This window comes from Cervus elaphus, chromosome 9, assembly GCF_910594005.1.
Source record: "Cervus elaphus chromosome 9, mCerEla1.1, whole genome shotgun sequence".
Classification (NCBI taxonomy): Eukaryota; Metazoa; Chordata; class Mammalia; order Artiodactyla; family Cervidae; genus Cervus; species Cervus elaphus.
This window is the reverse complement of record NC_057823.1, coordinates 53446787-53474150: the sequence shown is the minus strand read 5'-3', so window position 1 is coordinate 53474150 and position 27364 is coordinate 53446787. Positions and strand designations below refer to the sequence as shown.

At 38.8% G+C, this 27364-nt stretch overlaps 2 protein-coding genes across 3 annotated transcripts; both read right to left on the bottom strand.

Annotated features, from left to right (window-relative positions):
- Positions 1 to 487: 487 nt before the first annotated feature.
- LOC122700276 (dnaJ homolog subfamily B member 1-like) lies at positions 488 to 1214 on the bottom strand. The gene is given in 2 exon segments (XM_043913032.1): positions 488 to 1010; positions 1012 to 1214. Coding segments are annotated over 2 exon segments (711 nt in total). The 5' UTR covers positions 1200 to 1214.
- A 1811-nt stretch (positions 1215 to 3025) lies between these two features.
- Positions 3026 to 19561, bottom strand: PCDHB1 (protocadherin beta 1). 2 transcript variants are annotated; one of them, XM_043912987.1, is made up of 4 exons: positions 19438 to 19561; positions 11667 to 11755; positions 5607 to 8060; positions 3026 to 3842 (listed from the first exon to the last, which is right to left on the bottom strand). In XM_043912987.1, the coding sequence occupies exons 3-4, from the start codon at positions 7900 to 7902 to the stop codon at positions 3805 to 3807; spliced, it is 2334 nt and encodes a 777-aa protein (XP_043768922.1). In that variant the 5' UTR covers positions 7903 to 8060; positions 11667 to 11755; positions 19438 to 19561; the 3' UTR covers positions 3026 to 3804. The 2 variants fall into 2 exon arrangements, with proteins under 2 accessions (XP_043768922.1, XP_043768921.1); XM_043912986.1 differs by having other exon boundaries at positions 3026 to 8060.
- Positions 19562 to 27364: the final 7803 nt, after the last annotated feature.

Sequence of the window (27364 nt, the reverse complement as noted above, 5' to 3'; positions counted from 1 at the left end):
TATCTGCAAATAATTTTACTTTTTTTCTATCTGATTTGAATGTTTATTTCTTTTTCTTACCTAATGGTTTTGGCTAGGACTCCCAGTACTATATTGAATAGAAGTGGTGAGAGTGTACATCTTTATCTTTGCCTTATTCTAGATCTTAGAAGAAAATCTTTCAGCTTTTTATCATTTTGTATGATCTTAGTTTTGGGCTTTTAATATATGGCCTTCATTGTACTGAGGAGAGTTCCTTATATATACCTAATTTGTTGAGAGCTTTTATCCTGAAAGGGTATTAAATTTTGTCAAATACTTTGTCTGCATCGGTTAGGATGATCATGTGATTTTTTTTTTTGAAAGATTGTAATAGATTCTCTGGAAAACATTCAGTAGTACAAAAGCCATCCCTGAACCCTCCTTCAGGTCCACAGCTGGTGGAATGGTCTGGAAATCCTTGAGCTCTGGAAAGGTCCCTGGTCAGTCCTTGGGGAACACGGGTTGACTATAGTGGAAGAACCTGCTCAAGAATGGTTCTTGACATCTGGGGAGTCCTTTCTGGAAAGATCACTTCAAACTCAATAATGAGGTCCCCATGTTTCTTGGGCACTTTGGGGAGAGGGTGGGCTTCTCTGGGAACTTTTTGCTGCATGCCAGGCCTGATGACATCTTTGAACACAACGGGTATGGTCCTGACATCCATAGTGAGGACATTCATTGTACAGCCACACAGAGCCTCCCAAAGGCTGATCCTGATGACATCAGAGCCATCTCTCTTAAAGATACTATGTGGCTTGTCCTTTAAAACAAAGATGATATTGGCTGGAATGTTGTTGGAAGTCTGGTCTCCTTCCTTGGGGAAGGTGATTTTGTTCCCTTCTTTCCACCCCTGCTTCACTTTGATGGTCAAGATTTTGTCTTCACTGTGGATGCTCTTTCTGTCGGGGTTCAGCCACTTATGAGAGATTTTCATCTTCTTGGTACAGCCGCTGTAGATCTCTTCAAGTGAGACCTAAAGGTCATGGTGACGGGGGATCTTGTTTCTTTTGGGTGCTCTCTTGGGCTGGGCGGGAGCGGCTAAAGTTCATGTTGGTGAAGCCACCCATGCCCATAGGGAAGCCGGAGAACAGGTCATCGATGTCCATGCCTTCCTCCCCATTGTGCTGCCCAAAAAATGTATGAAAGGGATTTTGGCTACTGAAGAACTCAGCAAACATGGCGTGAGGGTCTCCACGGAATGTGTAGCTGAAGGAGGTACCATTAGTACCGCTACTGCTCCCGCCACTGGGGCCACTGCCCTTCAGGCCTTCCACCCCTCAGCAGTTGAAGATTTCATGCTTGCATGGGTCACTGAGCACATTGTAGGCCTCTGTGATCTTATCATGATGATCTTGTGATTTTGTTCTTCCTCCTGTTTATGTACTATATCACATTCATTTGCATATGTTGAAGCATCTTTGCAACCCAGTGATAAATTCCATTTGGTCATGTTGTATATTTTAATATGCTATTAAATTTGGTCTGCTAGTATTTCATTGAGGCTATTTGTATCTATATTCATCCAGGGATATTGACGTGGTTTTCTTGTGTCTTTGTCTGGCTTTGGTATCAGGGTGATGTTGGCCCCATAAAATAAGTTTGGAAATGTTCTCTGTTTTTCTTTTGAAAGAGTTTAAGAAGGATTGATAATTATTCTTGAAATGTTTGGAATTCATCCATGAAACCAACCTGGGCTTTCTTTGTTGAGAGTTTGGTGATGTTTTGACCTGTGATATTGGAACAGGATTTCTGCAGGTCATGCTAATTTGCCATCTTGGCAAGAACCAGAGTCAATACTATCTTTTCTCTCTTTCCCTCCATTCTCTTCTTTTGTATCATCAACCGAGCCTATACTAGGGCTTTTTTCAATCTTTGTTCTGTGTATTCTGTGGCTAGTTTAAAACTTAGGCCCAAGATTTTTTGATGCTTACATATTCAAGAGGTAGGCCTATATCCCTCCCCCCATTAAGTTTTGGGTGGTTTGTTACTTTTTGTTCTGTTATTGATGAATCCCTTAGTTAGGTACAAATTTACTAATTTGTTCTTCAGTAACTCCCATACTAAATTTTATACCATCTACTGAGGTTTTATTGCATGACTTAATGTTTTGTTTCTAAAATTTCTAATCATATATATATATATAAAATCTAGTTTTATTTCAGCCTCATGGTTTGTTTCTTCCATAATTAATTGTCTATTTTGTGGGTGTAGTCCTGAAATCATCTTTACAAGTATCTTTTTTAAAAATTGCATTATAAGTAGTACATTTTAAAAAGTATATTCTCTATCCTTTCTCTCCCCACAAATATTTATCCCTAGACCACCCAGACATGGTCTAGAATCAGGTCTTACAATAGTGACTTAGGCTTCTGATCCAACATGGTACAAAATAGTACTTATCCAAAATAGTACAATTGATTTCATTGAGCCTATTAGCTATAAGGTTTAGCATGTAGTCTTTGTATTCCAGCTTCCATAGGTCTGAAACATACTACAATGAATAACTTCAGGAATCTTTCTGCAGTGGTTATATTTGCTTCATTTCTAGTGTTTGCATTTAAAATTTTATCTATTATCTCTGTTTAGAGAAAAACGTGGTACATAAAAACATTAGCTTGCTTCACCAGTTGAAACAAAACACTTGTTACTTTTACTTTTTAGTATTATGTTTCAGTATTCTGTAAACACAATAAATATTTCAATAATATTATAAAAAGGTAAACAGATTTGGAAATGAGGTCAAATTGTAGGCTGAAGAGGATGTGTGATTAATCACATACTTTGATATTCAACTCTGTAGAAAATAAACCTTTATATATGAGAATTATATGGATAAATTTTGCTTTTGAGAATGAGACAGATTTATCTTTAAATATAAAACAACAAAAAGCACAGACACGGAGAAAGCAATATATATATTTATCTTTAGTAGAATTAAATAAAGCCAAAGAGATCAATTCCATTTTATATATATGTCTAATTTCAGCCTGTAAATCTATTTAAATGACATCTTTATTATACTTAGCTTATAAATATATAAATGTCTGATTTTAAATTTTCAGTTAATAGCTATTAATTTTATAACTAATGGAAATTTCAGATCAAATTAATGTAATTTTCATTTAAAGTTAAAACATTATAAATAAACATAAACAAAAGATTTTTATGCGTGCTTTAAGATAATGTAACATAGTATTACAAAGAAATACTCATTTTGAATAAATTGTGCTCTATATGGATAATTCCAGGCTTAAAAATCTGCTCTTCATCCCACATAAGAGTTTGCTCATAAAATGGTAGCATTGGGTTATAGTTCAAATAATATAGTAAATGTCCATGAATCCATATATAAAGAAATGAGTAAAATGTAAATGTAGGAGAAGTGACAAGTATTCCTTAAAGAATTTCAGTTAATTAGTGTAAAAGGAATCAGAAATTCACCATTCACTGCCACAGTTATTAATTGCCACAGGAAACAGCCAGTAATGGATACTAAAATTAGTGGGCAAAAGTTAAAGTAAAAACATTATATTTGCATTGTAGTTTCAAAGTATCTCTCCCCATATTAATTATAAGAGGAAAAATAGTAACATTACAGTAAATAAATGTGACAGATGTTATCTTAACCAAGTCCTCAAGATTGACATCACTTTAACACTACTGAATTATATACTTAAAAATGGTTAATATTCTACCACAGTAAAAAAAAAATATTAACATTACCAGATAAGACATTTTGACATCATGTACCCCCTGATATGATGGATTGAGAAGGTCACAGTATCATTTCTGTAATATTCTTTCCAGTAATGCAGAACAATCTAATTATGAGAAAACAAAGACAATGTCAAGTTGAGGGACATATTTGTTAACAATAAGCTTATTGTGGTAATCGTATGCTGTATACCTTAAACAGTGCTATGTCAATTATACCTCAATGTAACTGGAAGAAATTGAGAGACATTTTATAAATAACTGACCAGTCCTCTTCAAAAGTCTCAAGGTCATGAAAGACAAAAGGTTAAGGGATGATGGTGGATGGTAGAAACTAAATTCATTGTAAGATCCTAGATTGGATCCTTGAAAAGAAAAAGGACAGTAGGGTAAAATCTGAATAACATTTGTAGTTTAGTTAATAGAATTGTACCAACATTAATTTCTTAATTTTGTTGACTGTGCTATGGTTATGTAAGATGATAACATTAAGGGAAGCCAGGTGAAGAGTATATGATAACTCTATACTATTCTTGCAGTTTTATGAGTCTAAAATTATCTCATAAGGAATTTAAATCCTTTTAAAAAGCTTTAGTTGTAACTCGAAACTTCCAGTAGAAATGTAGATATATATATATATATATATATATATATATATATGCATTTCAAAGTTAAATAGGTAATTGAAGCTATTTGCCCAAACTAGAGGTACTGCTCTACCCTTGGAATACCAGGTACAAATATTGTGCTTATACCCCTTGTGGGTCTGCATTTACATGTTATATAAAATAAGGTACATAACTAAAGACTCATTAAAGCAAACTCTTAGTTAAGGCACAATTGGTAATGCTAATTGTATCCTTGAAATATGTTAATATTTTCTTTTTCTAAGTTTAGAATGAGAGAACTTAAAATAGCTTATAAATGCAGAACAGTGATGATCAAAAAGAAATTGAATTTGATTCCCTACTCCATTTTATGAATGATAGGCTAGGAACTACCTCTTTCTTAGTTTCCATGTATGTCATCACATCAGCATGCTCAGAAGGGAAAATGGCTTAAGATCAACTCTGATAATAGGTGAAAATCTTTCTTTAAGGCCACTTAGTTGATATTAATGAATTCTTTTTCCTTTAAAATCTTTTGTAAATCTACCTGTTGTAGTCTGTATTTTTCCTCATCCACTTTTCATTCTCCACATTTAGATAACTGTTCTCTGATGAGCAATGAGATAGGTATAAAGAGACCTAAGACTGGCCTAAGGCTCCTCAACAACCATTAAGAAGTCTAACTTAATTTTACCAAACATTCCTGAACTGAATCTCTTTAGCCTTCCTTATATCTGCCTTTATATTTGTAAATACGGCAAATCCTTTTTCTTCTTTATTCTTCCTACCATCTGGTTATCTATTGAGGACCACCATTCACCAGACATTTGCATGATTGTGGTACAAGACATTGATTCAGAAATGATCTCTACTCATCAAGGGACAAAAATCTAGAAATTTCTGAATAATGACAAACTATATTTCTACTTCTCAACCTAATTGCTTTCTGATACATCAAAACTAGAAGCTAGTTCTCTTCCCCTAACCATGTGTAACTTTCTAATAGAAAATAACTTAAAGGCAAAACAACACGGTATCTCTGTGGAACTAAGTGTTTCCAGAGCCAGAACTAGTGAACTTCCACAGAAGACATGGGTAATGGTTACATATAGTCATCAGATACTTGGGCATGGCCCTCTGACCCCCGAGACCTGTTCCTATCAGAATCTGGTGGTAATCTGGAGCCAGCCTCTGTTTTTGCGTCTCCAGTTCCATGGGGGAAAGGGAAGTTGGGCATAAAGCGCTTAAGAAACCGGAACTCACTATTGCTAGTGCCAGTGGCTGAGCACGTCTCATAGGGACAAGGCTGTGATATGGGTCCACTGGCTCCTCCTTGTACCAGGTTGTTAGAGAAATTGCAGTCATCATAGAAATGCTCTTGAATTGTGAACTTTTCTCTGTGTTTAATCTTCTGGCAGATATGTATAATGAAGATCACTGTGACAGAGAGGAGAAAGAGAAAGGAAAGCACAGCCAGAGAAATGACTAAATATTTAGTGGATGGATTTACTCTTGTAGGATGCTTAAATGTATCCCGAAACTGCAGATAGGGCTCAGAAAAGCCATCTACCAGGAGAATGTTAAGTGAGGCAGTAGTAGAAAGAGCTGGTTGGCCATGATCCTGAACAAGAATGACCAGTTTCTGCATCATGGGGTCTCTCTCAGATACCTGCCGCAATGTACGGATTTCCCCATTTTGTTGCTGAACAGAGAATAACCCAAGGTCAGTGGCTTTAAATAGATGATATGAAAGCCAAGAATTCTGACCCGAGTCACCATCCACTGCCACCACCTTGGTCACCAGGTAGCCTGTCTCTGCAGACCTGGGCACCAGGTCATTGCAGGGCAAAGTGCCATTTTGCAGTGGGTACAAGATCATTGGACGGTTATCATTGTCATCCAGGACAACCACTCTGACAGTAACCTGGCTACTCAGTGACAGGAAGCCCCCATCAGTTGCCTTTACCACAAACTGAAAATCTTGAATGGCCTCATAATCCATCGTTCTCAGTGCATAGAGTTTCCCATTGTCTGAATTTATGGAGATGTAAGCAAAGACTGATAGATCTCCACTTTTTGGAGGCAACAGGGAATATGTTACTTTGGCATTCTCACCCAAATCTAGATCCTCAGCACGGACTTTGCCAATAAAAACTGCAGGGCTGTTGTTTTCTCTAACAGTCAAGATGTAGGAATCTTCCTGAAATACTGGGGGGTTGTCATTAATGTCTGATATTAGCACCTCTATCACAGTCTCTGAGGACAGAGTGGGTGGTCCAGTATCCATGGCAACAAGGGTGATATTATAGCCAGAGACCTCCTCCCGATCCAAGCCTCTGTCAGTGACCAGTGAGTAGGAGTTCCGGAATGTAGGTTTGACTGCAAAGGGAAGGTCTTCTTTGAGGAAGCAGGTGATTTTTCCTCCCACTCGAATGTCCCGGTCTCGGATAGAGAAAAGGGCCACGACAGTCTGCAGTGGAGAGTCCTCAGGGAGAGGGCTGGACACAGAGGAGACTGTAACTTCAGGAGGATTGTCATTAACATCCACCACTTCCACCAGGACTTTGCTGTGGGCAGAGAGGCCTCCTCCATCGGTAGCTTGAATGTCAATGTCGTATGTTTCAATCGCTTCAAAATCTAGGGGCCCTCTTAGTCGAACCTCTCCAGTTTCAGAGTGAATCTGAAATGTCTGGAGAATTACTTCTGGATTTTGAGCTAACGAGTAAGTTATCTCCTTGTTGGAGCCCTCGTCCAGGTCGGTGGCAGTCACCGTAGCCACCAGGGAACCGTTGGCGCTATTTTCTGGTACCTGAGCGCGGTACACCAGTCGAGAGAATTGGGGCACGTGATCGTTGACGTCCAGAACCTCCACCCGGATGTGGGCGGTGCCAGATTTGGGTGGAGACCCTCCGTCCACAGCTGTAATTGTCATGTTGACTTCCGGCTGCTCCTCTCTGTCCAGGGGTTTATCCAGCACTAGTTCGGCATACTTGGGCCCGTGGCTGCGGAAGCGGGTGTGCAGGTGGAAATACTCATTGGTGCTTAGGGTGTAGTTTTGGAGACCGTTGAGGCCGACGTCCAGATCCTGGGCACTCTGCAGAGGAAAGCGTGAACCCAGGGGGGTGCTCTCCGGAATCCTTAACAGAGGCTCCTTGTTTAGGAAAACCGGGGCATTGTCATTGATATCAAATACCCTGACCTCCACGCGAAAGGACTGCAGTGGCTCCACCAGGACTACTTCAAAGTGCAGAACGCATGGGTCAGCTTTGCCACAGAGTGACTCCCGATCCAGTTTCTCCTTCACGAACAGATCCCCTGTCTTGCGGTGGAGCCGGAAATGCAGTTTATTGCCCTCGGAAACAAGCCGCGCCCCACGCGCAGCCAGCTTCCCTACCTCCAGCCCCAGATCCTTAGCCACATTAGCTACAAACGAGCCGCTCTCCATCTCCTCTGCCACCGAATAGCGAATGGTTGCCGCACCCCCCACAGATAAGCACAGGAAAATGAGAAGAGTTCCCACTTGCCTGCTTTGCAGGAGTTTTCTGCATGCAGTCGCCATTCTTTCTCACAAGCGCACGCTCAGCAGCAGCCGCCACCTGTTGCGGGTACACTTTAAACTCCTCTGCCAACAGGTTCTGGCAACAGCTGCCCTTGGCTTTGCTAGCCTCTAACCGCAGCGCCTCCAAAGGCTAACCGAGCCGGGTGAGCTGTTTTGAACTTGGAAGAAAAATTACATTGAGTAACTCAACTCCCCAGTCCCCAGTCTATCGAATGTATTAATAGATATGTTCTCATTCTGGAGAGTTAGGTAGAGGTTCAAATTGTTGCCAAAGCAACAGCAAACTCACCTTTCATTTCCCTTTCAGGGGAAAAAAAAAAAAAGGCCCTTGGGAATTGAGAAGCCAATGAGGATACTCGTTAAGAGAGCTTAAGGCTGAAGTCATCGTATCTGTGAGCTGGCTGGAGACGCTGCAGCAACCAGCAAACAGCGAGGTGTTAAGGTACTGGGCGCACCCCACACACTGCCTGGAGACCAAGGGAAAAGGCAGAAAGATCCCACAGAGTCTTCTGAAGCCTGAACCAGCTGGGTGGGGGTGGGTCGGGGGCGGGGGCTTGGAGGAAGTGATCAGTAGGAAAAGAAAAGAGGACAGACAGACATCATCCTTCAGGAAACTGGGGTCCAGTAGGTACACTGGATGGGGCAGCTGTTCAACTTGCCTCATGATATGCATAAATCCATTCTTTTCCCCGGAATCCTCAAATGCTCAAATCCTGAAAAACCAGCAACTGGTTTTGTTACTCATGATTATGATGGAATTAGTACTTATTGGGTATATTTCTATATACTGGTATGTGTTAAGTAATTCACATGCATTATCTCATTTAATCCTTGTGTCAACAACTCTATAGGATACACATTTCTTTTTTACAGATGAAATTGAGAGGTTATGTTATTTCCCTAGGGCCCTCTACCTAGTAAATATAACAATAATAAAGTTTTATTAATTTATTAAGATAATTTAGTTTTGTCTGACACAATTCATGCTCATAATTAGTATGTAAATCTGCTTCCCAAATAATAGATAAGCAAAGTGAAGATAAATGTTTGGCTTCAGATTTTAGAGGAAATTAAATAATAGACTACTTACATATATTGAAAATGGCCCAATATAAATTGTGCAAGGTATTTGTTCATAGTTTCTTTAATAGTCATAAGATCATAGAATGTTTAAGAATGCACCTCAGAAAGATTAGGTCCATCTCCCCAACCCCTTTTTTTAAAAATATTTATTTGATTGCATCAGGTCTTAGTTACAGGATTTGAACTCTTAGTTACAGCATGTGGAATCTAGTTCCCTGACCAGGGATCTAACCTGGGCCCCCCTGCGTTGGGAGCACTGAGTCTGAGACACTGGACCACCATGTAAGTCCCTCCCCTTTTTTTAAACAGATGAAAAACTAAGCCCCAAATGATTGAATCACTTGCCCAGTCCATACAGCTACTCCTAGCAATATAAGAACTAGAACCTATCCTCTGACACTGTCTGATGCTCCTTATTCCAATTGTGAAAAACAAAAACAATTATATATAGTGTATACAATGTTAAAAAAAAATACAGTAGGTAATCTTCAGAATCTAGTCTCTTTTCATTGATACTTAGTTCAGGACTTCTGTTATTTAATCATGTGAATGGTGATTTGGGGGTGGTTTGAAGTAGGACTTGAAGTATGTCAAATACCAACAAATACAGACTTAGGTAAGGAGAAGCTGCTTTAAAAGACCATTGCAATAACAGAACTCACTCTTCACAAAATCTGCAAATGTCTCAAGCAGAAGAAAAAAATGTTTTTTTTAAATAAAATTAGGAGTAACTCAGAATTTTATTGTTGGATATATTAATAATTCTCATGGAAAAGGTAAAAAAATGGGAGGAGGCTAAAACTGTAGTTGGTAATTCATATTAGTCAGGATAGAGAGATATTTGGTCATGTTTGTGGATTGGAAAATGTTCCTTTATGCCTCTTTGTGGCATCTTCTTGTTTTTCTCTTAATCCATCACCATCATGTATATGAGTAGCCATGTCTAATATTGTTGTTCTGTGAACCTGTTTTTGTTCAACACGAGAACAACACAGCCTAGCTCTGAGTATCAGGCTAGCTCCTAACTGTCACAGACTGCTTTTTGTCTTTTTCAGAATGAATACAGCAAAAACTCATTTACTCATTCTATTGTTCCACGGTTCACAGAAGTTTGTCATTATACATGTCACTTTGTACACAAGTGTATACATTTGAAGGAGGGGGCATATACCTAGAAGTGGCTTTGGTGTCACAGGGTTGCTCTCTCCAGCTTCGTCTGATACTGCCAAACTGCCTTCTAAGAACTTGTACCAGTTACACTCTCATCAGCAGGATAACTTCCAGTTATTCTAATTATTACCGATACTTGTCATTACTAATCTTAAATTTTAACCATTTTTGCTATCTCATTATAGGCTTAATTTGCATTTCTCTGATTATTAATTAGTGATGTAGTAGGGCACTATTTCGGAGAAGGCAATGGCACCCCACTCCAGTACTCTTGCCTGGAAAATCCTATGGATGGAGGAGCCTGGTAGGCTGTGGTCCATGGTGTCCCTAAGAGTCGGACACGACTGAGCGACTTCACTTTCACACATTGGAAATGGCAACCCACTCCAGTGTTCTTGCCTGGAGAATCCCAGGGACAGGGGAGCCTGGTGGGCTGACGTGTATGGGGTCACACAGAGTCGGACACGACTGAAGTGACTTAGCAGCAGGGCACTATTAAAGAATATTTTTGGTTATCTGGATAACCTTTGGTTGGGCAGGGTTGTTCAGTTCTCTTGCCCATTTTTTTCACATGGATTGTCTTTTTCGTATTTATTTGTTGTAGTTCTTCCTATATTCTAACTGTGAGTCCTGAGTATCTCTTTATAATTAAGAAAAAGAGACATGCTTATCTTTAGTTGATATAGAGCTTATTTTTATATTTAATATATAGCTACAGAGTTTTTATTGAAAAAGGAGGTATATCTCCCAGTGATTAACTCATTAAGCAGAAGCTTATTGCATCCTAAGAAATCTTTTTTTAAATTAAGATATAATTAATACAACATTATGAGTTTGAGGTATACAACTTGATTCAATATATATTGCTAAATGCTCAGCACAGTAAGTCTAGTTAACATTCATCACCACACATAGTTAAAAGTTGTCATCACAAGAAAGAACAAACTTACAAGACCTTTTCTCTTAGCAGTTTTCAAATATATAATTCAATGTTAACTATAATCACCACCTAGGAATCTTAATACAGTCAATTTCTAAGTAACTCATTCAAGACTCATAATTTTAAAAATACATTCTTACAACTTGAAATACAAGAATATGCTGCTCTTTAATTGGATTCCTGTGAATCTTAATTTGTTTAGTTAGTTCCCAGGGTATGTATTAATATCTGCTTGATGGGATTAAATTACAAACTACTTTCTTTTTCCTCTGAAAACTTTGGACCCTTTAAACATTGTGGTTTTTTAAGGACGTTTTTCTTCTTTCCAGTGAAGGTAGAATTAGGACCAAATAAATCTACAACCAACTAGGCTGTAATGTCAGGGTCTTTACTCAAAGTCTAGTTACTGGGAAGAGGGGCAAAGTACAGCTAGTAAAATATCATGATGTTTTGGGAGACTAAAAATGCATTCCAAAACTGTAGCTAAGTGCTATTTTTAAAAAATCTTATTTTGAAATAATTTAAACCTACAGAAGAGTTACAAGAGTATTGACAATTACCCATTACTTACCTATAATTTGGTTTGACCAAATTTTAGTTAGACTTATCTTCTCTTCATAGGCCCCTGAACTTTAACTCCTCTCCAAACTCAGACAAGTCCTGAAATACAGATATCCTCAACTTAATGATTCATTCAGAGAATAGACCAACCATTGAGGGAAAAATACTTCTGTTGCATCACCCTGATTATACCATCTGCTCACTGTATCCCCTTGCCATACTCCCCCACAAAGTTACTGTTAGCCCTGCCTACCTCTGCCTTCCCAGGTGGCTTAGATGGTAAAGAATCTGCCTGCAATGCAGGAGACCTGAGTTTGATCCCTGGGTCAGGAAGATCCCCTGGAGAAGGAAATGGCTACCCACTCCAGTGTTCTTGCCTGGAGCATTCCATGGATAGAGGAGCCTGGAGGGCTGTAGTCCATGGGGTCAAAAAGAGTTGGACATGACTGAGCGACTAACATATACACACACCTCTTCCTAATTTTATTTAAATAAAACGTTTTTTCTTCTATTTGAGACATTTGCAGATTTTGTGATCAGTGAGTTCTGGTATTACAACAGTCTTTAAAAATAACTTCTCCTGCATGAGACAAGTGCTCGGGCCTGGTGCACTGGGAAGACCCAGAGGGATTGGGTAGAGAGGGAGGTGGGAGGGGGAATCGGGATGGGGAATACATGTAAATCCATGGCTGATTCATGTCAATGTATGACAAAACCCACTTCAATATTGTAATTAGCCTCCAACTAATAAAAATAAATGAAAAAAAAATAACTTCTCCTTACCTAAGTCCAGACTTGTTGATATTTGACATAATAAGCAATAATAAGTAACCACCTAGAGTCACCAATTTAGCTCCATTTGTTCACTTTCTGTCATATATATATATACACACACACACATGTCTATATATATTACATACATCATACATTTTATGTACATATACACACTTATTATTAAAAAAGTCACTCACCCTGTTAAATTCTATGGGAAGAGTATACCTCTCTGCTCCATTGATGTTGAATGTGGCCATGTGAATTATACCAAACCCTCACAATGGGTTTAGTTTAATTTTCCATTTTGGGCTTGACCCTATCAGTTCCTTTGGCAAAGGGATATTAGCAGACAGCATTGGATTGTGTCCTTCAGAAAGCTGTGTTTAAATCCTAACCTCTAGTATCTGTGAACGTGACCTTTTCAGATATAATCAAGTTAAGATAAACTTATATGGAATTAGGGTAACCTTGAAGTCTGATGACTGGTATCCTTATAGAGATTTAGAGGCATGCACACACACACAGGGAAGGCGGCCATATAATGATGGAGCTAAGAGACTGGGCTGATGCTGCTATGAGGCAAAGCATGCCAAGGATCACTGGTAACAACCAGAAGCTAGGAAATGGTAAGTAAGGATCCTTCCCTAGTCTTTGGAGGGAGCAGGGCCCTGCTGACACCTTGATTTCAGGCTATCAGTCTACAAACTATGAGAGAATTTAGGTTTGCTTTTTTAAGCCACCCAGTTGGTGGTAATTTGTTACAGCAATCCTAGGAAACTAATACACAGAGTAAAGTAACCTGTGGCTTGAAATGTGCTGCTGCAGTAACTGTCCTCTTGTTCTTCTGCCATGTCTGTAAGAACGTTTTCTGGATAGCCCAGTGATTCAAGGATGAGGATGGAACAGCACTGGACACAACCTATATACTAAAGCCAAGCACAGCTCATCTCAGCCTAAGTCTTCTTACCTCCAGAGGTATAAGTGAGAAGTCTGTTGTTTTGAGCTCTTAAGTTTTGTGCTGCATTATGAGAAGGAAAGAGAGGGAAGGAGGAGAAAGCAAAAAGAAAAAAAGCTGACAGAATGGCAACCCACTCTAGTATTCTTGCCTGGAAAATTCCATGGACTGAAGAGTCAGAGACAACTGACCACAGACACAGACAGACAGACAGACAGACACAGACACACACACACACACACACACAGTATGTAAACACGGAATTTTGTAGTGAGCTAGTTGCACACATTTTAACATATCATCCCTGATTATCTCAACGTATATGTCTTACAAACAAGGGCATTCTGCCACATGACTTGAAACACACTCAGCAAATTTAACATGAACACTGTTACCCAGTATTGTATTCAATATTCTGATTTCTTCCATTGTTTCAATAATGCCCTTTGGGGCTGTTTTTTTTAATCCAGGATATAATCAAGCTTTGCATATTGTATTCAAATGTCATGTGTTTCTAGTTTCCTTTAAACTAGAACAGTCTAAAGAAAATATTTGACTTTTTTTCATGACATTGTCTTAAAGAGTCATTTTACAGCATATCCCTCAATTTGGGCATTGTGTCTTCATTAAATTCAGATGAAATATTCCGAAATCTGTACTGCCTTGGAGATGTTGTATTGTCTATACATTACATCAGAAGGCATTTACTGTCATTTCATTCCATCACTGATGATACTGTTTGACATAATTTTGTTACAAAACAGTGTTCAAAAACCTTTCAGTTTGAAAAGTACCACCTTTTAACTTTTCATGATTATTCATCTTTGGAAGGATGCTTCAAAACTATGTGAATATCATGTGAAGGAAAGGGAACCCTTGTGCACTGTTGGTGGGAATGAAAATTGGTACAGCCACAATGAAAACAGTATGGAGAGTCTTCAAAAAATTAAAAGTAGAGCTTCCATATGACCAGAAATTCCACTCCTAGGTATTTGTCTAAACAAACACTAATTAGAAAAGATATATGCACTCCTGTGTTCATTGCAGCTTATTTACAGTAGTCAAGATATGGAAGCAGCCTGGATAAAGAGGATGTGGTGGGTTGGTGGCTGTAGCGGTGTGACTTTAGAATATTGGGGCTTCCCTGGTGGCTCAGATGTTAAGGAATCTGCCTGCAATGCAGGAGACCCAGGTTCAATCCCTGAATCAGGACAATTCCCTCGAGAAGGGAATGGCTACCCACTCCAATATTCTTGCCATAGCCATAAAAAAAGAATGAAATCTTGGCATTTGTGGCAACATGGATGGTCCTAGAAGGTATTATGCTAAGTGGAAAAAGTCAGAGAAAGACAAAAACTATATGAGTTCACTTACATGTGGAATCTTAAAAGTTAACAAACATAACAAAGCAGGAACAGTTATAGATAGAACAAATAGATGATTTCCAGGGCCGGGGGTGGGGAAGATCAAGGAGTACAGGGAGATTAAGAAGTATAAATTCCAGTTACAAAGTAAATGAGTCAAGAGGATGAAATATACTGTGTGGGGAATACAGTCAATGTTGTTGTTCAGTTGCTAAGTCGTGTCCGACTCTTTGTGACCCCATGGACTACAGCATGCCAGGCTTCCCTTTCCTTCACCATCTCCACTATGTAATGTTAAATCACTATGTTGTTTACCAGGAACTAACAGTGTTGTAGGTCAGCTATACTTCAAAAAAATACAAAGTCACAGAAAAAGAGATCAGATTTGTGGTTAGCAGAGAGCTGAGGTGGGAGGGGGAATTGTATGAAGGTAATCAGAAGGTTCAAAGTTAGAAGCCTACAGTTATAAGTATGTACTAGGGATGTAATATACAACATGATAAATATAATTTAGCACTGCCTTATATGTGAAAGTTGAGAGTTCTCATCATACGGAGTTTTTTTTCCCTATTTCATTTTATACCTATATGAGATGATGAATGTTCACTAAACTTTTTGTGATAACCATTTCATGATGTAAGTCAAGTCATTATGCTGTATGCCTTGAACTTATATAGTACTATATGTCATAAGACTGGAAGGAAAAACTAGGAATATTCTGTTTCCAAACAATTTTAGTACTCAGTGCTTTCCAACATCCATGGATGATACTTGCCTATATTAATATATACTTGTACTTATACAAGTATCTGTGGTGTGTGTGTATAATCATGGTATTTATATTTCAGTCCATTAAAACAGGTTTTTTTCCTTTCCATCCCCCAGTTCATATTTATGTTAGCCTTGTACCAAAGTGAGAATCTTTGGTTCCTAACACCATCAATATATTTACTCATTATGTGTATACTGAAACATGTTATTTTTACAGTAAGATTTGGCAGTCATGATCCTTGGTATTTGCCCTAAGTAGCTGAAAACTTATGTCCACACAAATGTTTATAGCAGCTTTACTCATAATTGCCAAAACTTGAAGCAACTAAGATGTCCTTCAGTAGGTGAATTAATAAACTGTGATATATCCAGATAGTTGAATTAGTCTTTATTATTCAGCACTAAAAAGAAATGAGTTATCAAGCCATGAAAAGATATAGAGGAAAATTAAGTGCATCCTATTTAAGTGCATCCAAACAAAGTGAAAGAAGCCAGTCTGAAAAGGCTGTATACTATATGATTCCAGCTGTAATTCTAAAAATGGTAAAACTACAGAAACAGTAAAAAAAAAAAATCAATGGTTACCAGGGCTTAGGGATGAGGGAGGAAGACTAAGTGGAGCACACAGGATTTTTTAAAAGGAACTATATTACTACACATGTGTAACAGCAATACTGGCTAATATGCCCGTTGGCTGTTTCTATTATATTCAAACTTGAAATAGTCTTTTAATATTTGTTATAGTCATATTTATAAGTGTATCAGTATCTGGGATACCCTCTATTTTCTTTTGTATATACTCTGTAAGTTTTAAAAAAACTTTCTTAGGAGCACATTTTAAAACACTGAGTTCACACCTAAAGCTTTAGACTTTATTGTTATTTTAGGGTTATCCTTTTATTGTTTACTTTCACACATCTTAGGTTTCTTATTCCGTTTGGCAGGAACAAGAGGCTTTGAGGGTATAGACATCTATCTTAGGCAGCTCAACTTATTGCAGCTGCTTTTGATCTACCATCTGTTGCCTTAAATGACAATACCCCTTATGGTTTACCATGTGTATGTATGTATAATGTTTCTGTTTTCCACAGTAACATAAGCTTTAATATAAACCAATACCATTTATAGTCCAGACTTATATTACATTCTTAAACAAATGGCTTTCATACCCATGTTGACTCTGGTAGGAAAAGTTATAGGTCTCTTTTCATGAAATCTGACAGGTGTTTGACAAACTTCCCATTTTAACCAAATGGAGTCTAGGTTAGAATGTTAATTCTTCTCTTAAACTCTGACCAATTTATCTCCTTTATCAATGAAGATAATTCAAGTAATTTTTCCCAAACTTAATACCTAAATTTTTATTGAAATCAGTATTAAAAAATGTTTTATGTCTTAAATGATACCTGTATTTTCTGTGTTAAGATCCATAGAAGAGTAAATGAGAAAACATAACAATACTAAATATTAAATGGGTTGGCTGAGAAAGCCAAGTGTGCCTCTTGGATAGTTCTATCTTTTTCTGAGGTTGCCAAGTTTAAGAAAGAAATTCATTTTTACTCAGTTTGCTAGAAGTGATTTTACACTGTAACCCACAGATCTGAAGATATGGTAAGCCTCTGGTTATAAAGCAGTGACTTGTTTCAGAATTATGGGGAGAGTGATATTAAATTAATAAGGAACAAGAGGTTACCATCAAAAACATAGAAATTTTAAAGTCAGTTGGGATTTTGACATTACAGCCTCTTAAAAAGTACCCACCTTTCCATAGTATTTTTATAAATATAACATTTGAAAGAAGCATACCATTAACCTCTTTCTCCTGTTCAATTCTCATTATCAAAAGAATACCTACTCAGCAACCTGATTAATTTCAGGGACTCCCCATCTGAAGTTAAATGTACAAATTTCACAGTGACTGTAAAAGTACACAGAGTGAAAATATACAGGATAAACATAAGCATACCATAACTTTCCTATATTGCCAACTCTGATAGTTTATATACTAGTCCTGGAAGAAAATAAGAAACATGAATTTTTCTTTTAGAATTCTTATGACCTCTTAACCACTTCCTAGTTATAATTACAGTTGTTTTTTTTTCCTTCCAGAAACTGAAATCAGAGCAGTACTCTTGGCTAAACTTTCTTGAATGTATTTGGCTAACAAGATGCAGCTTCCAAAGCATTTCTTTCTGTAAAATGTACTCTGTGAAAATAAATGACCCAATCAAAAAATGGGCCAAAGAACTAGACAGACATTTCTCCAAAGAAGACATACAGATGTAATAACAAACACATGAAAAGATGCTCAACATCACTCATTATCAGAGAAATGCAAATCAAAACCACAATGAGGTACCATTACACGCCAGTCAGGATGACTGCCATCTAAAAGTCTACAAGCAATAAATGCTGGAGAGGGTGTGGAGAAAAGGGAACCCTCTTACACTGTCGGTGGGAATGCAAACTAGTACAGCCACTATGGAGAATAGTGTGACGATTCCTTAAAAAACTGGAAACAGAACTGCTATATGACCCAGCAATCCCACTCCTGGGCATACACACTGAGGAAACCAGATCTGAAAGAGACATGTGTACCCCAATGTTCATTGCAGCACTGTTTATAATAGCCAGGACATGGAAGCAACCTAGATGCCCGTCAACAGACGAATGGATAAGGAAGCTGTGGTACATATACACAATGGAATATTAGCCATTGAAAAGAATTCATTTGAATCATTTCTAATGAGAAGGATGAAACTGGAGCCCATTATACAGTGAAGTAAGCCAGAAAGATAAAGACCAATACAGTATACTAACGCATATATATGGAACTTAAAAAGATGGTAACAATAACCCTATATGCAAAACAGAAAAAGAGACACAGATGTACAGAACAGACTTTTGGACTCTGTGGGAGAAGGCAAGGGTGGGATGTTCTGAGAGAACAGCATTGAAACAAGTATACTATCAAGGGTGAAACAGATCACCAGCCCAGGTTGGATGCATGAGACAAGTGCTCAGGGCTGGGGCACTGGGAAGACCCAGAGGGATGGGATGGGGAGGGAGGCGGGAGGGGGGATGGGGAACACATGTAAATCCATGGCTGATTCATGTTAATGTATGGCAAAAACCACGACAATATTATAAAGTAATTAGCCTCCAACTAATAAAAATAAATGAAAAAAAATTCAGATGCACATTAGAAAAATGTACTGTGAATACTTTAGTAACTATTTCTAAATGTCTATAAAAACAAATACTTTTTTAATAGCAAGATATACTGAAAGAAATGATTGGGAAATCTTAAACATATTTGCAAATTATTTGGGAGATGGTACAAGTGCGAGATAACTCTCAGAATTCTCAATTCTCCTATACTACTGTGACTTTTAAAAATGGCCAGATCTCCCCCAAACCGCTTCATGAGGTTCAATATTCCAAAACCTTTAGGGTCTCAATCCAAAGTCCTTCTTGAACTTTATCAAAAGCATTTTCCTCATGTACCACCAGATGGCAGATGGATCCACTTTTTGGAGAGCGAACCTGACCCCGCCCTACCGGAAGTTGTCATGCAAAGGAACCCTCTCTGGCCACGCCTAGAGTTCAGCACCATCGACGCGGACAGCGACACCGCCCAATTTAGTCCCATGACTCGCTGCAGAGATTTTCACCTGACAAAGGAATTGGCCAATCCCAACTGCTTCCAAAGGCTGCGTGACTGACTAATTTACAGTGCCAGATATGGAGGGGGAACACTTTTGATTTGGGACATAAAGGCTGGCAGAGGAAGCAGTTAATTTTAAATAATATTTCATAATGCAAAACCCTAGGTTTTCCTTCTCACTGCCCATCAGATTCTAAGTGTATTCTTGTAAATGCTATCTTGCTATGCGAGAGACAGAAGATTAACCAACCTTTGTGCGTTGGTTTATTCCGACACAACGCGTAAGACAACGAAGGCGGTACAAAGGTCCGTGTGAGTTATGGCGGCCAATCCCTTTTCTTGCACAAAGCTGCGTGTCAGCTTTTCTAAGAATCCGGCATGGGGACAGACTGCTTTTCTGCACAGTTTTCTGGTTAGTCTCAAGAACCCAAACAGCAGCTCTTTTTTTTCACATGAAATTACTATTTTAGAGAGGTTGAACTGAAACACGAGTGTGCTCTAGAAGGTGACGGTTTAGGTGTCATCTTTCCAGTTGCCTAGCAACAAATGAAACAAAAAGCACATTTGCAGGTTTTAATTCACATTTTAGAACAGGAAAAACCCAAGGCAAATGAAAATGGGCTCAGGACAGTGTAACATATTAACTAGGTCTAGTGTTTAGAACCACTCTAAGTGTCAGTGTTGGGGCAGCATGTGGGGCTAATGGGGATAAGTAGCTGTTGAAGATGAACAAATAAGCTAAATGAAGCTGATTTATAGCTGTACTTTATCGGTGTGGTATGGATTGCTTTCTCTTTTGCCACTGTTTAGGCAGCAATAATTTATGCCTTGAACCAGCAGAGGGCGAGTCGACTGCATTTTTTGCCCCTAAGACACTCCCTTCCTTCACCCCCACCTCCTCTCATCCCTTGCCCAGGGGAAATTAATTTACTAGGTTCTTCAAATATAGACCAAGGAAGGAAGGTGTGAAGGAGGGAGAGCAGCAGTGCAGAACTCACCAGGGCGCCTGCCCTGTCAGCTTTGGATTGGTGGCTGCTCACGTGTCCCCTTACTTGGACCTGCAGAGGGAATTGCAGGTTTTCCCAGGAGGTGGCAGGGATAAAAAGCAGCCCACCCTCAGAAGGCATGGATATTTGTGATTACTAGCTTCAGAGAATTGAGAGAGTCAGAGGTAACCTGGTTACACGACAGATACAACCTATGAAGGTTTGAAAGAGAAAAGAACCACTACCCTTTCTCAGGGCCAGTAATAGCTCAGTATGCTGGAACATGAACAACAAAAGGCTCTGCTCTTGCTTCCATACTCTAGGGACAAAAATGGAGTGGGGGTAGGGAAAGGAAAAGATGAAAGACCAAGAGTCTGACTGAGTCATCTTTAAAACAGAACAAGCAAAGCAAGCCACTCAGGGGGCGAGACAATGAGAAAAAGCCTGCCAGAATGCAGGGCAGAGCAATAAAGCATGCTGTACAAAGTTAATTTATTGTCAGGCGGAGCCCTCTGCATTCTGGACAAGCATACCACTGGCTCCAGAGGGGTGTTTTACCTTGTTTTGTGAGACTTTGCAGAATCTTTTGGGGCAGGCTGCCAGAAATCCCATTAATTGGACATGCCCTTTCTCCTCCACATATTTATGTCTAAGTCTCAAACTAGTAAGATTAATTTTTTCTGGAGGCCATTAAACTAAATTTTATGTAGCATTGCATTTTCTCTCCTTCAGTCATAAAATTTCTGTCAAGCTTGTTTTTAAAGGACCATTTCATTAATAAATTCAATTCATGAGGAAGTATGATACTCTGTTAAAGCTGATGATGGGTAAACCAAGAGTACAGTATTTTAAGATAGATCAACACTTTTTAGAAAGCATGATTTGATTCTATTTCATCATTAATTTTACAGGTAGATTCCACTTTGATGGAGTTATATTGCACATCTTTGTTTCTGTAGCATTCCCTGTGTGTTTAAGCACTTATAAATTTTCTGGGCATAAACCAAACTTCATTCATGTTACACTAGGATGCAAACAAGTGCTTAAAACTGGCTGATATAATCTTCCTGTAGAAACCAGAATTATCTCTTAAAAATTGTAGTAAGTCACTGAACAAGTACTTAGTAAAAGAGAATGTTTGAAAAGCCAATAAGCATGTTAAAAGCTTTCAACATTATTAATTATCAAAGAAATGGAATTTAAAACCACATTGAAAGAACTTTAACCACCCAAGAGCTGGCATTTTCAAGTGTTGGACAAGGATGGAACCACCTCAGCTATCACACACTGCTGGTGGGATGTAAGGTAGTACAGTCGCTCTGGAAAACTGTCAGCATTTACTCAAGTTGGGTGTATGCATACCCTACAACTCAGTAATTGCAGTCTTAGGTATATGCTCAATAGAAATATGTGCACCCAAAGACACATAAAAGAATGTTCAGTTCAGTTGCTGTCATGTCCAACTCTTTGTGAGACCCCATGGACTGTAGCACGCCAGACTTCCCTGTCCCTTCACCAACTCCCAGAGCCTGCTCAAACTCATGTCCATCGCATTGGTGATGCCATCCAACCATCTCATCCTCTGTCATCCCTTCTCCTCCTGCCCTCAGTCTTTCCCAGCATCGGGGCCTTTTCCAATGAGTCAGCTCTTTACATCAGGTGGCAAAAGTATTGGAGTTGCAGCTTCAACATCAGTCCCTCCAATGAACACCCAGGACTCATCTCCTTTAGGATGGACTGGTTGGCTCTCCTTACAGTCCAAGGGACTCTCAAGAGCCTTCTCCAACACCAGAGTTCAAAAACATCAATTCTTCAGCCCTCAGCTTTCTTGATAGTCCAACTCTCACATCCCTACATGACCACTGGAAAAACCATAGCTTTGACTAGACAACCATTGTTGGTAATGTCTCTGCTTTTTAATACGCTATTTAGGTTATCATGTCTTTTCTTCCAAGGAGCAAGCATCTTTTAATTTCATGGCTGCAGTCACCATCTGCAGTGATTTTGGAGCCCCCAAAATAAAGTCTCTCACTGTTGCCATTGTTTCCCCATCTATTTGCCATGAAGTGATGGGACTGGATGCCATGATCTTAGTTTTCTGAATGTTAAGTTTTAAGCCAGCTATTTTGCTATCCTCTTTGACTTTCATCGGGCTTCCCTGGTGGCTCAGAGGTTAAAGTGTCTGCCTGGAATGCAGGAGACCCGGGTTCAGTCCCTGAGTTGGGAAGATCCCCTAGAGAAGGAAATGGCAACCCACTCCAGTACTCTTGCCTGGAGAATCCCATGGAGGGAGGAGCCTGGTAGGCTACAGTCCATGGGGTTGCAGAGTCAGACACAACTGAGCGACTTCACTTTCACTTTCATCAAGAGGCTCTTTAGTTATTCTTCCCTTTCTGCCGTAAGGGTGGTATCATCTGTGTATCTGAGGTTCTTGATATTTCTCCCGTCAATCTTGATTCCAGCTTGTGCTCCATCCAGCCCTGCATTTCACCTGATGTGCTCTGCATATATGTTAAATAATCAGGGTGACAATATACAGCCTTGACATACTCCTTTCCCAATTTGGAACCAGTCTGTTGTTCCATGTCCAGTTCTAAATGTTGTTTCTTGACCTGTTCATTGTAACTCAAACTTGGAAGCAATCCAAACCTCAACAATAGAATAGATAGATGTATTGTTATTGCTGTATACAGAAACATATATAGCAATGACCTTAAAAAAAAACTGCTAAATGCAACAATATGTGCAAATCTCATAATATTCAGCAGGAGAAACTCAAACACAACATTTTTTATGATTCTACTTATATAAAGCTCAATTATTGGAAAAACTAAGTCAGAATAGTAGTTGCCTTTAGTGGAGCTCAACACTGGAAAGGTGTAAGAGGGAGGCCTCAGAGGGAATTGGTAATGTTTTGTTTCTTGATCTGGGTGGTGGTTATTCGAGTTTGTTCACCCCTTAAATGTCTATTGAGCTATGTACTATGATTTGTACATGTCAATTATGTTATACAATCTAAGTTTCTTAATGTAGCCTATAAGGCCCTGGAAAAAAGAGTCCTACCTAAATTTCCCATTTCTTATTAACCAGTTCCTCCCTCCATTATCACACTTGAATTAGTGAGCTTTCATCAGTTCTAGAACGTATCTCTTTTCAATCTTAAGGCCCTTGGGCTTGCAGCTCTCTCTGCCTGGAATGCATTATCACCAGCTCTTTTCGTATCATGTTCCTTCCAATCCTTCAACTCTCAGGTTAATGATACCTTTTTAGAGAAAGCTTGCATTGACTCTTCTATCTGAAGCCCCCGTATCATTGTTTTTATTTGTTGCTATAGCAAATAATCACAAACCCAGTGATTTTAAACAATACAAACTTAGAATCTGAGACTTCTGGAGGTCACCAGTCTGAAATGGGTGTCCCTGGGCCAACATCAAGGCACCAGCAAGAGCATCTCCTTCTGGAGGTTCTCGGGGAGGATCCATTTCCTGGCTGTTTCCAGCTTTTAGAGGCTGGAGGCATTTCTGGGCTTGTGGCTCCTTCTACCTTCACCATCAGTAGTGCAGCATTTCCAAATATCTCAGATTCTGACCCTCTCTTCCCTCTTTTCCACTCTTTCAACATTGTTGGATCCAGCCAGATATTTCAGTAAACTGTCGTGATCTCAATGTCAGCTGACTTAGCAACATTAATTTCCCTATATTATAACATATTCACAACTTCTGAGAACTGGAATTGTGAACATCTTTGAGAGGGGCATTATTCTGCCTACCACAGTCCACCTTTTTGTAGCACATACTATTAGGAGCAGTCATGACAATTTTTACTCATTTTATGTATTTCTCTGCCCATTCCCTAACTGCCTCTACTCTATGGTAAATCCTATGAGAGCACAGACCCTATATCTGTCTTCTCTGCTATTTCCTTGTGCTTAGCATAATGCCTGACATGTTACAGAAATTCATTAAGTATTTGTGAAAAGAATAAACAATTATCAGCTTAGGTCTGTGTTTTGACACCTAACAAGTCTGGTTTTTAACTTTTTTATCTTTTCCTTTCAAAGAAATAAATAGTGTCTTGGCAGGAAGGGGACTTCTAGTGGAATCACAGTATAGATTTTTCAAGCTCTCTACTCACTGTAAAAAATCGTTCCCACAGAGGTCTATATATGCCACATACATATATTCATTTTTGTCATACTTAAAAAGTAGTTTATATGTTATTTCCTTCTAGAAAACCGTATATCACAGAGCTCATATTCTAAAGAAAGGATAATCCAAGGTGAAGAATTAGAATTCTTTTTCCTTTATTTATTTATTTTTCAGTGGGTAGAATTCTTTATTACAGTCATGTAAAGTTTTTTGGGGGGCTCCAAAATCATTGCAGATGGTGACTGCAGCTATGAAATTAAAAGATGCATGCTCCTTAGAAGAAAAGCTATGACCAACCTAGACAGCGTATTAAAAAGCAGAGACATTACTTTGTCGACAAAGGTCCATCTAGTCAAAGCTATGTTTTTTCCAGTAGTCATGTATGGATGTGAGAGTTGGATTATAAAGAAAGCTGAGCACTGAAGAATTGATGCTTTTGAACTGTGGTGTTGGAGAAGACTCTTGAGAGTCCCTTGGACTGCAAGGAGATCAAACCTGTCAATCCTAAGGGAAATCAACCCTGAATAATCATTGGAAGAACTAATGCTGAAGCTCCAATACTTTGGCCACCTGATGCGAAGAGCTGACTCACTGGAAAAGACCCTGATGCTGGGAAAGATTGAAGGCAGGAGGAGAAGGGGACAACAGAGAATAAGATGGTTGGATGGCATCACCAATTCGATGGACATGAGTTTGAGCAAGCTCTGGGAGTTGGTGATGGACAGGGAAGCCTGGTGTGCTGCAGTCCATGGAGTCACAAAGAGTCGGATATGATTGAGTGATTGAACTGAACTGATTACAGTCATGTGAGGAAAAATTGGGTGGAGGAGGCTCTAAGTATGATCCTAGCATGTAGTTACAAAGACAGGTGTCAGATAATCATTGTATCTTTGTTTTACCAGGTTATAATATCTGATACCAAAGTTTAAAAAAATACTTGGAAAAATATACTCTGTGATTCACCTATTTACTCAGCAGATACGTATTAATCTATTAAGTGTCAGATCCTCTTCTAGACTCTGGGTACACAGTACAAAGTCTTTGCCTATAGGGAGCCATTTGCAGCAACATGGATAGACCTAGAGACTGTCATGCTGAGTGAAGTAAGTCAGACAGATATCATATCATATTGCTTATATGTAGAATCTTAAAGAAAAAAAAAGGTAGAAGTGAACTTATCTACAAAACAGAAATAGAGGGACTTCTTTGGTGGTCCAGTGGTTAAAAATTTACCTGCCAGTGCAGGGGACACAGGTTCCACCCGTGGTCTGGAAAGATCCCACATGCCATGGAACAATTAAGCCTGTGTGCCGCAACTACTGTCCTACAAGCTTCAACTACTGAACTTCCCATGCCTAGAGCCTGTGCCCTGCAATGACAAGCCACTGCAAAGAGAAGCCCACGCACCACAATGAAGAGTAGCCCCCACTTGCCACAACTAGAGAAAGCCCACACAGCAACGAAGACTCAGTGCAGCCATGAATAAATAAATGAAATTTAAAAAACAAATAGTTACAGGTGTAGAAAACAAATTTATGCTTACAGAGGATAAGAGTGGCTAAATTAGAAGTTTGGGATTAAAATACAAACAGTATATAAAATAGATGACTAATGATAACCTATTGTATAGCACAGGGAACTCTACTCAATACTCTGTAATGATCTGTATGGGAAAAGAATCTTTAAAAAGGGGATAAATGTGTATGTATAACTGATTCACTTTGCTGTAGACCTTAAACATAACACAGTAAATGAACTATACTCCAATAAAAAATTTAAAAATAAAAAGAAGGGGATGATGAGAAACCCAGAGAGGGTTTTGAATGGAGATCCGAATGAAATTTTTAAAAAAGATAAGTCTGGTTGTTGCCTGGGTATAAGAAGGGATCCCAGTTAGAAGGCCATTGCAGAAATATGGGCAGAACTGAAAGAGACACATGTACCCCAGTGTTCATTGGAGCACTGTTTACAATAGCCAGGACGTGGAAGCAACATAGATGTCCATCAGCAGTCGAATATTACTCAGCTATAAAAAAAAAAAAAGGAAAGCATGAGTCAGTTCTAATGAGGTGGGTGAAACGAGAGCCTATTATACAGAGTAAAATATGTCAGAAAGAGAAACACTAATACAGTATATTAATGCATATATATGGAATTTGGAATGACAGTAATGATGATGCAAGATAGCAAAAGAAACACAGATGTAAAGAACAGACTTTTGGACTATGTGGGAGAATGCGAGGGTGAGATGATTTGAGAGAATAGCATTAAAACATGTACATTACCATATATAAAATAGATGGCCAGTGCAAGTTTGATGCATGAAGCAGGACACTCAAAGCCAGTGCTCTGGAACAACCCAGAGGGATAGGGTGGGGAGGGAGGTGGGAGGGGTGTTCAGGATGGGGGGGGACATGTGCACCTGTGGCTGATTCATGTCAATGTATGGCAAAAACCACCATAATGCTGTAAAGTAATTATCCTCCAATTAAATTAATTTTTTAAAAAGTGATAGTGTGAATTAGGGTGATAGTGCTGGAGTTAACATAAATTGGTTGGATTTGATTCATATTTTAAAGATAAAATTTGACATGATTTGATGATGGTCTTACATATGGAATATTAAAGAAAAATGGCCCTCTGGGGTATTTTGGTACTGGTGGTGCCATTTACTGTTATGGAAATTCAGCGTTAGTTTTAGTATGGAAAAGATTAAGAATTGTGGCCATGCACAATTTGAAATTCTTGCTAAAAATAAGTTATGTTGACTGAGCTACCATGGGTCTGTGGACTTATGGGGAGATATCACATCTAGAAAGACTTGAGAAAAATTAGGAAAACTATAAAGCAATGAAATTTAGTAAGATCACTTAGGGAATTAACATAGTTAGAAAAGATGGCCAATGCTAGGGTACATCAGCATTTTGAGGTCTAGGAAATGGAGAGAAGTCAGTAAAGGAGACTGAGCGGAAATAGCCAGTTGGTCATAGAAAACCAGAAGAGAGTGTTCCGAAAGTCATGTGGAGAAATTGTCTCAAGAAGG

What these genes read in the sequence shown, in the direction of transcription:
- PCDHB1 (XM_043912986.1), bottom strand. Translation starts at nt 7,902, where the DNA reads ATGGCGACTGCATGCAGAAAACTCCTGCAAAGCAGGCAAGTGGGAACT.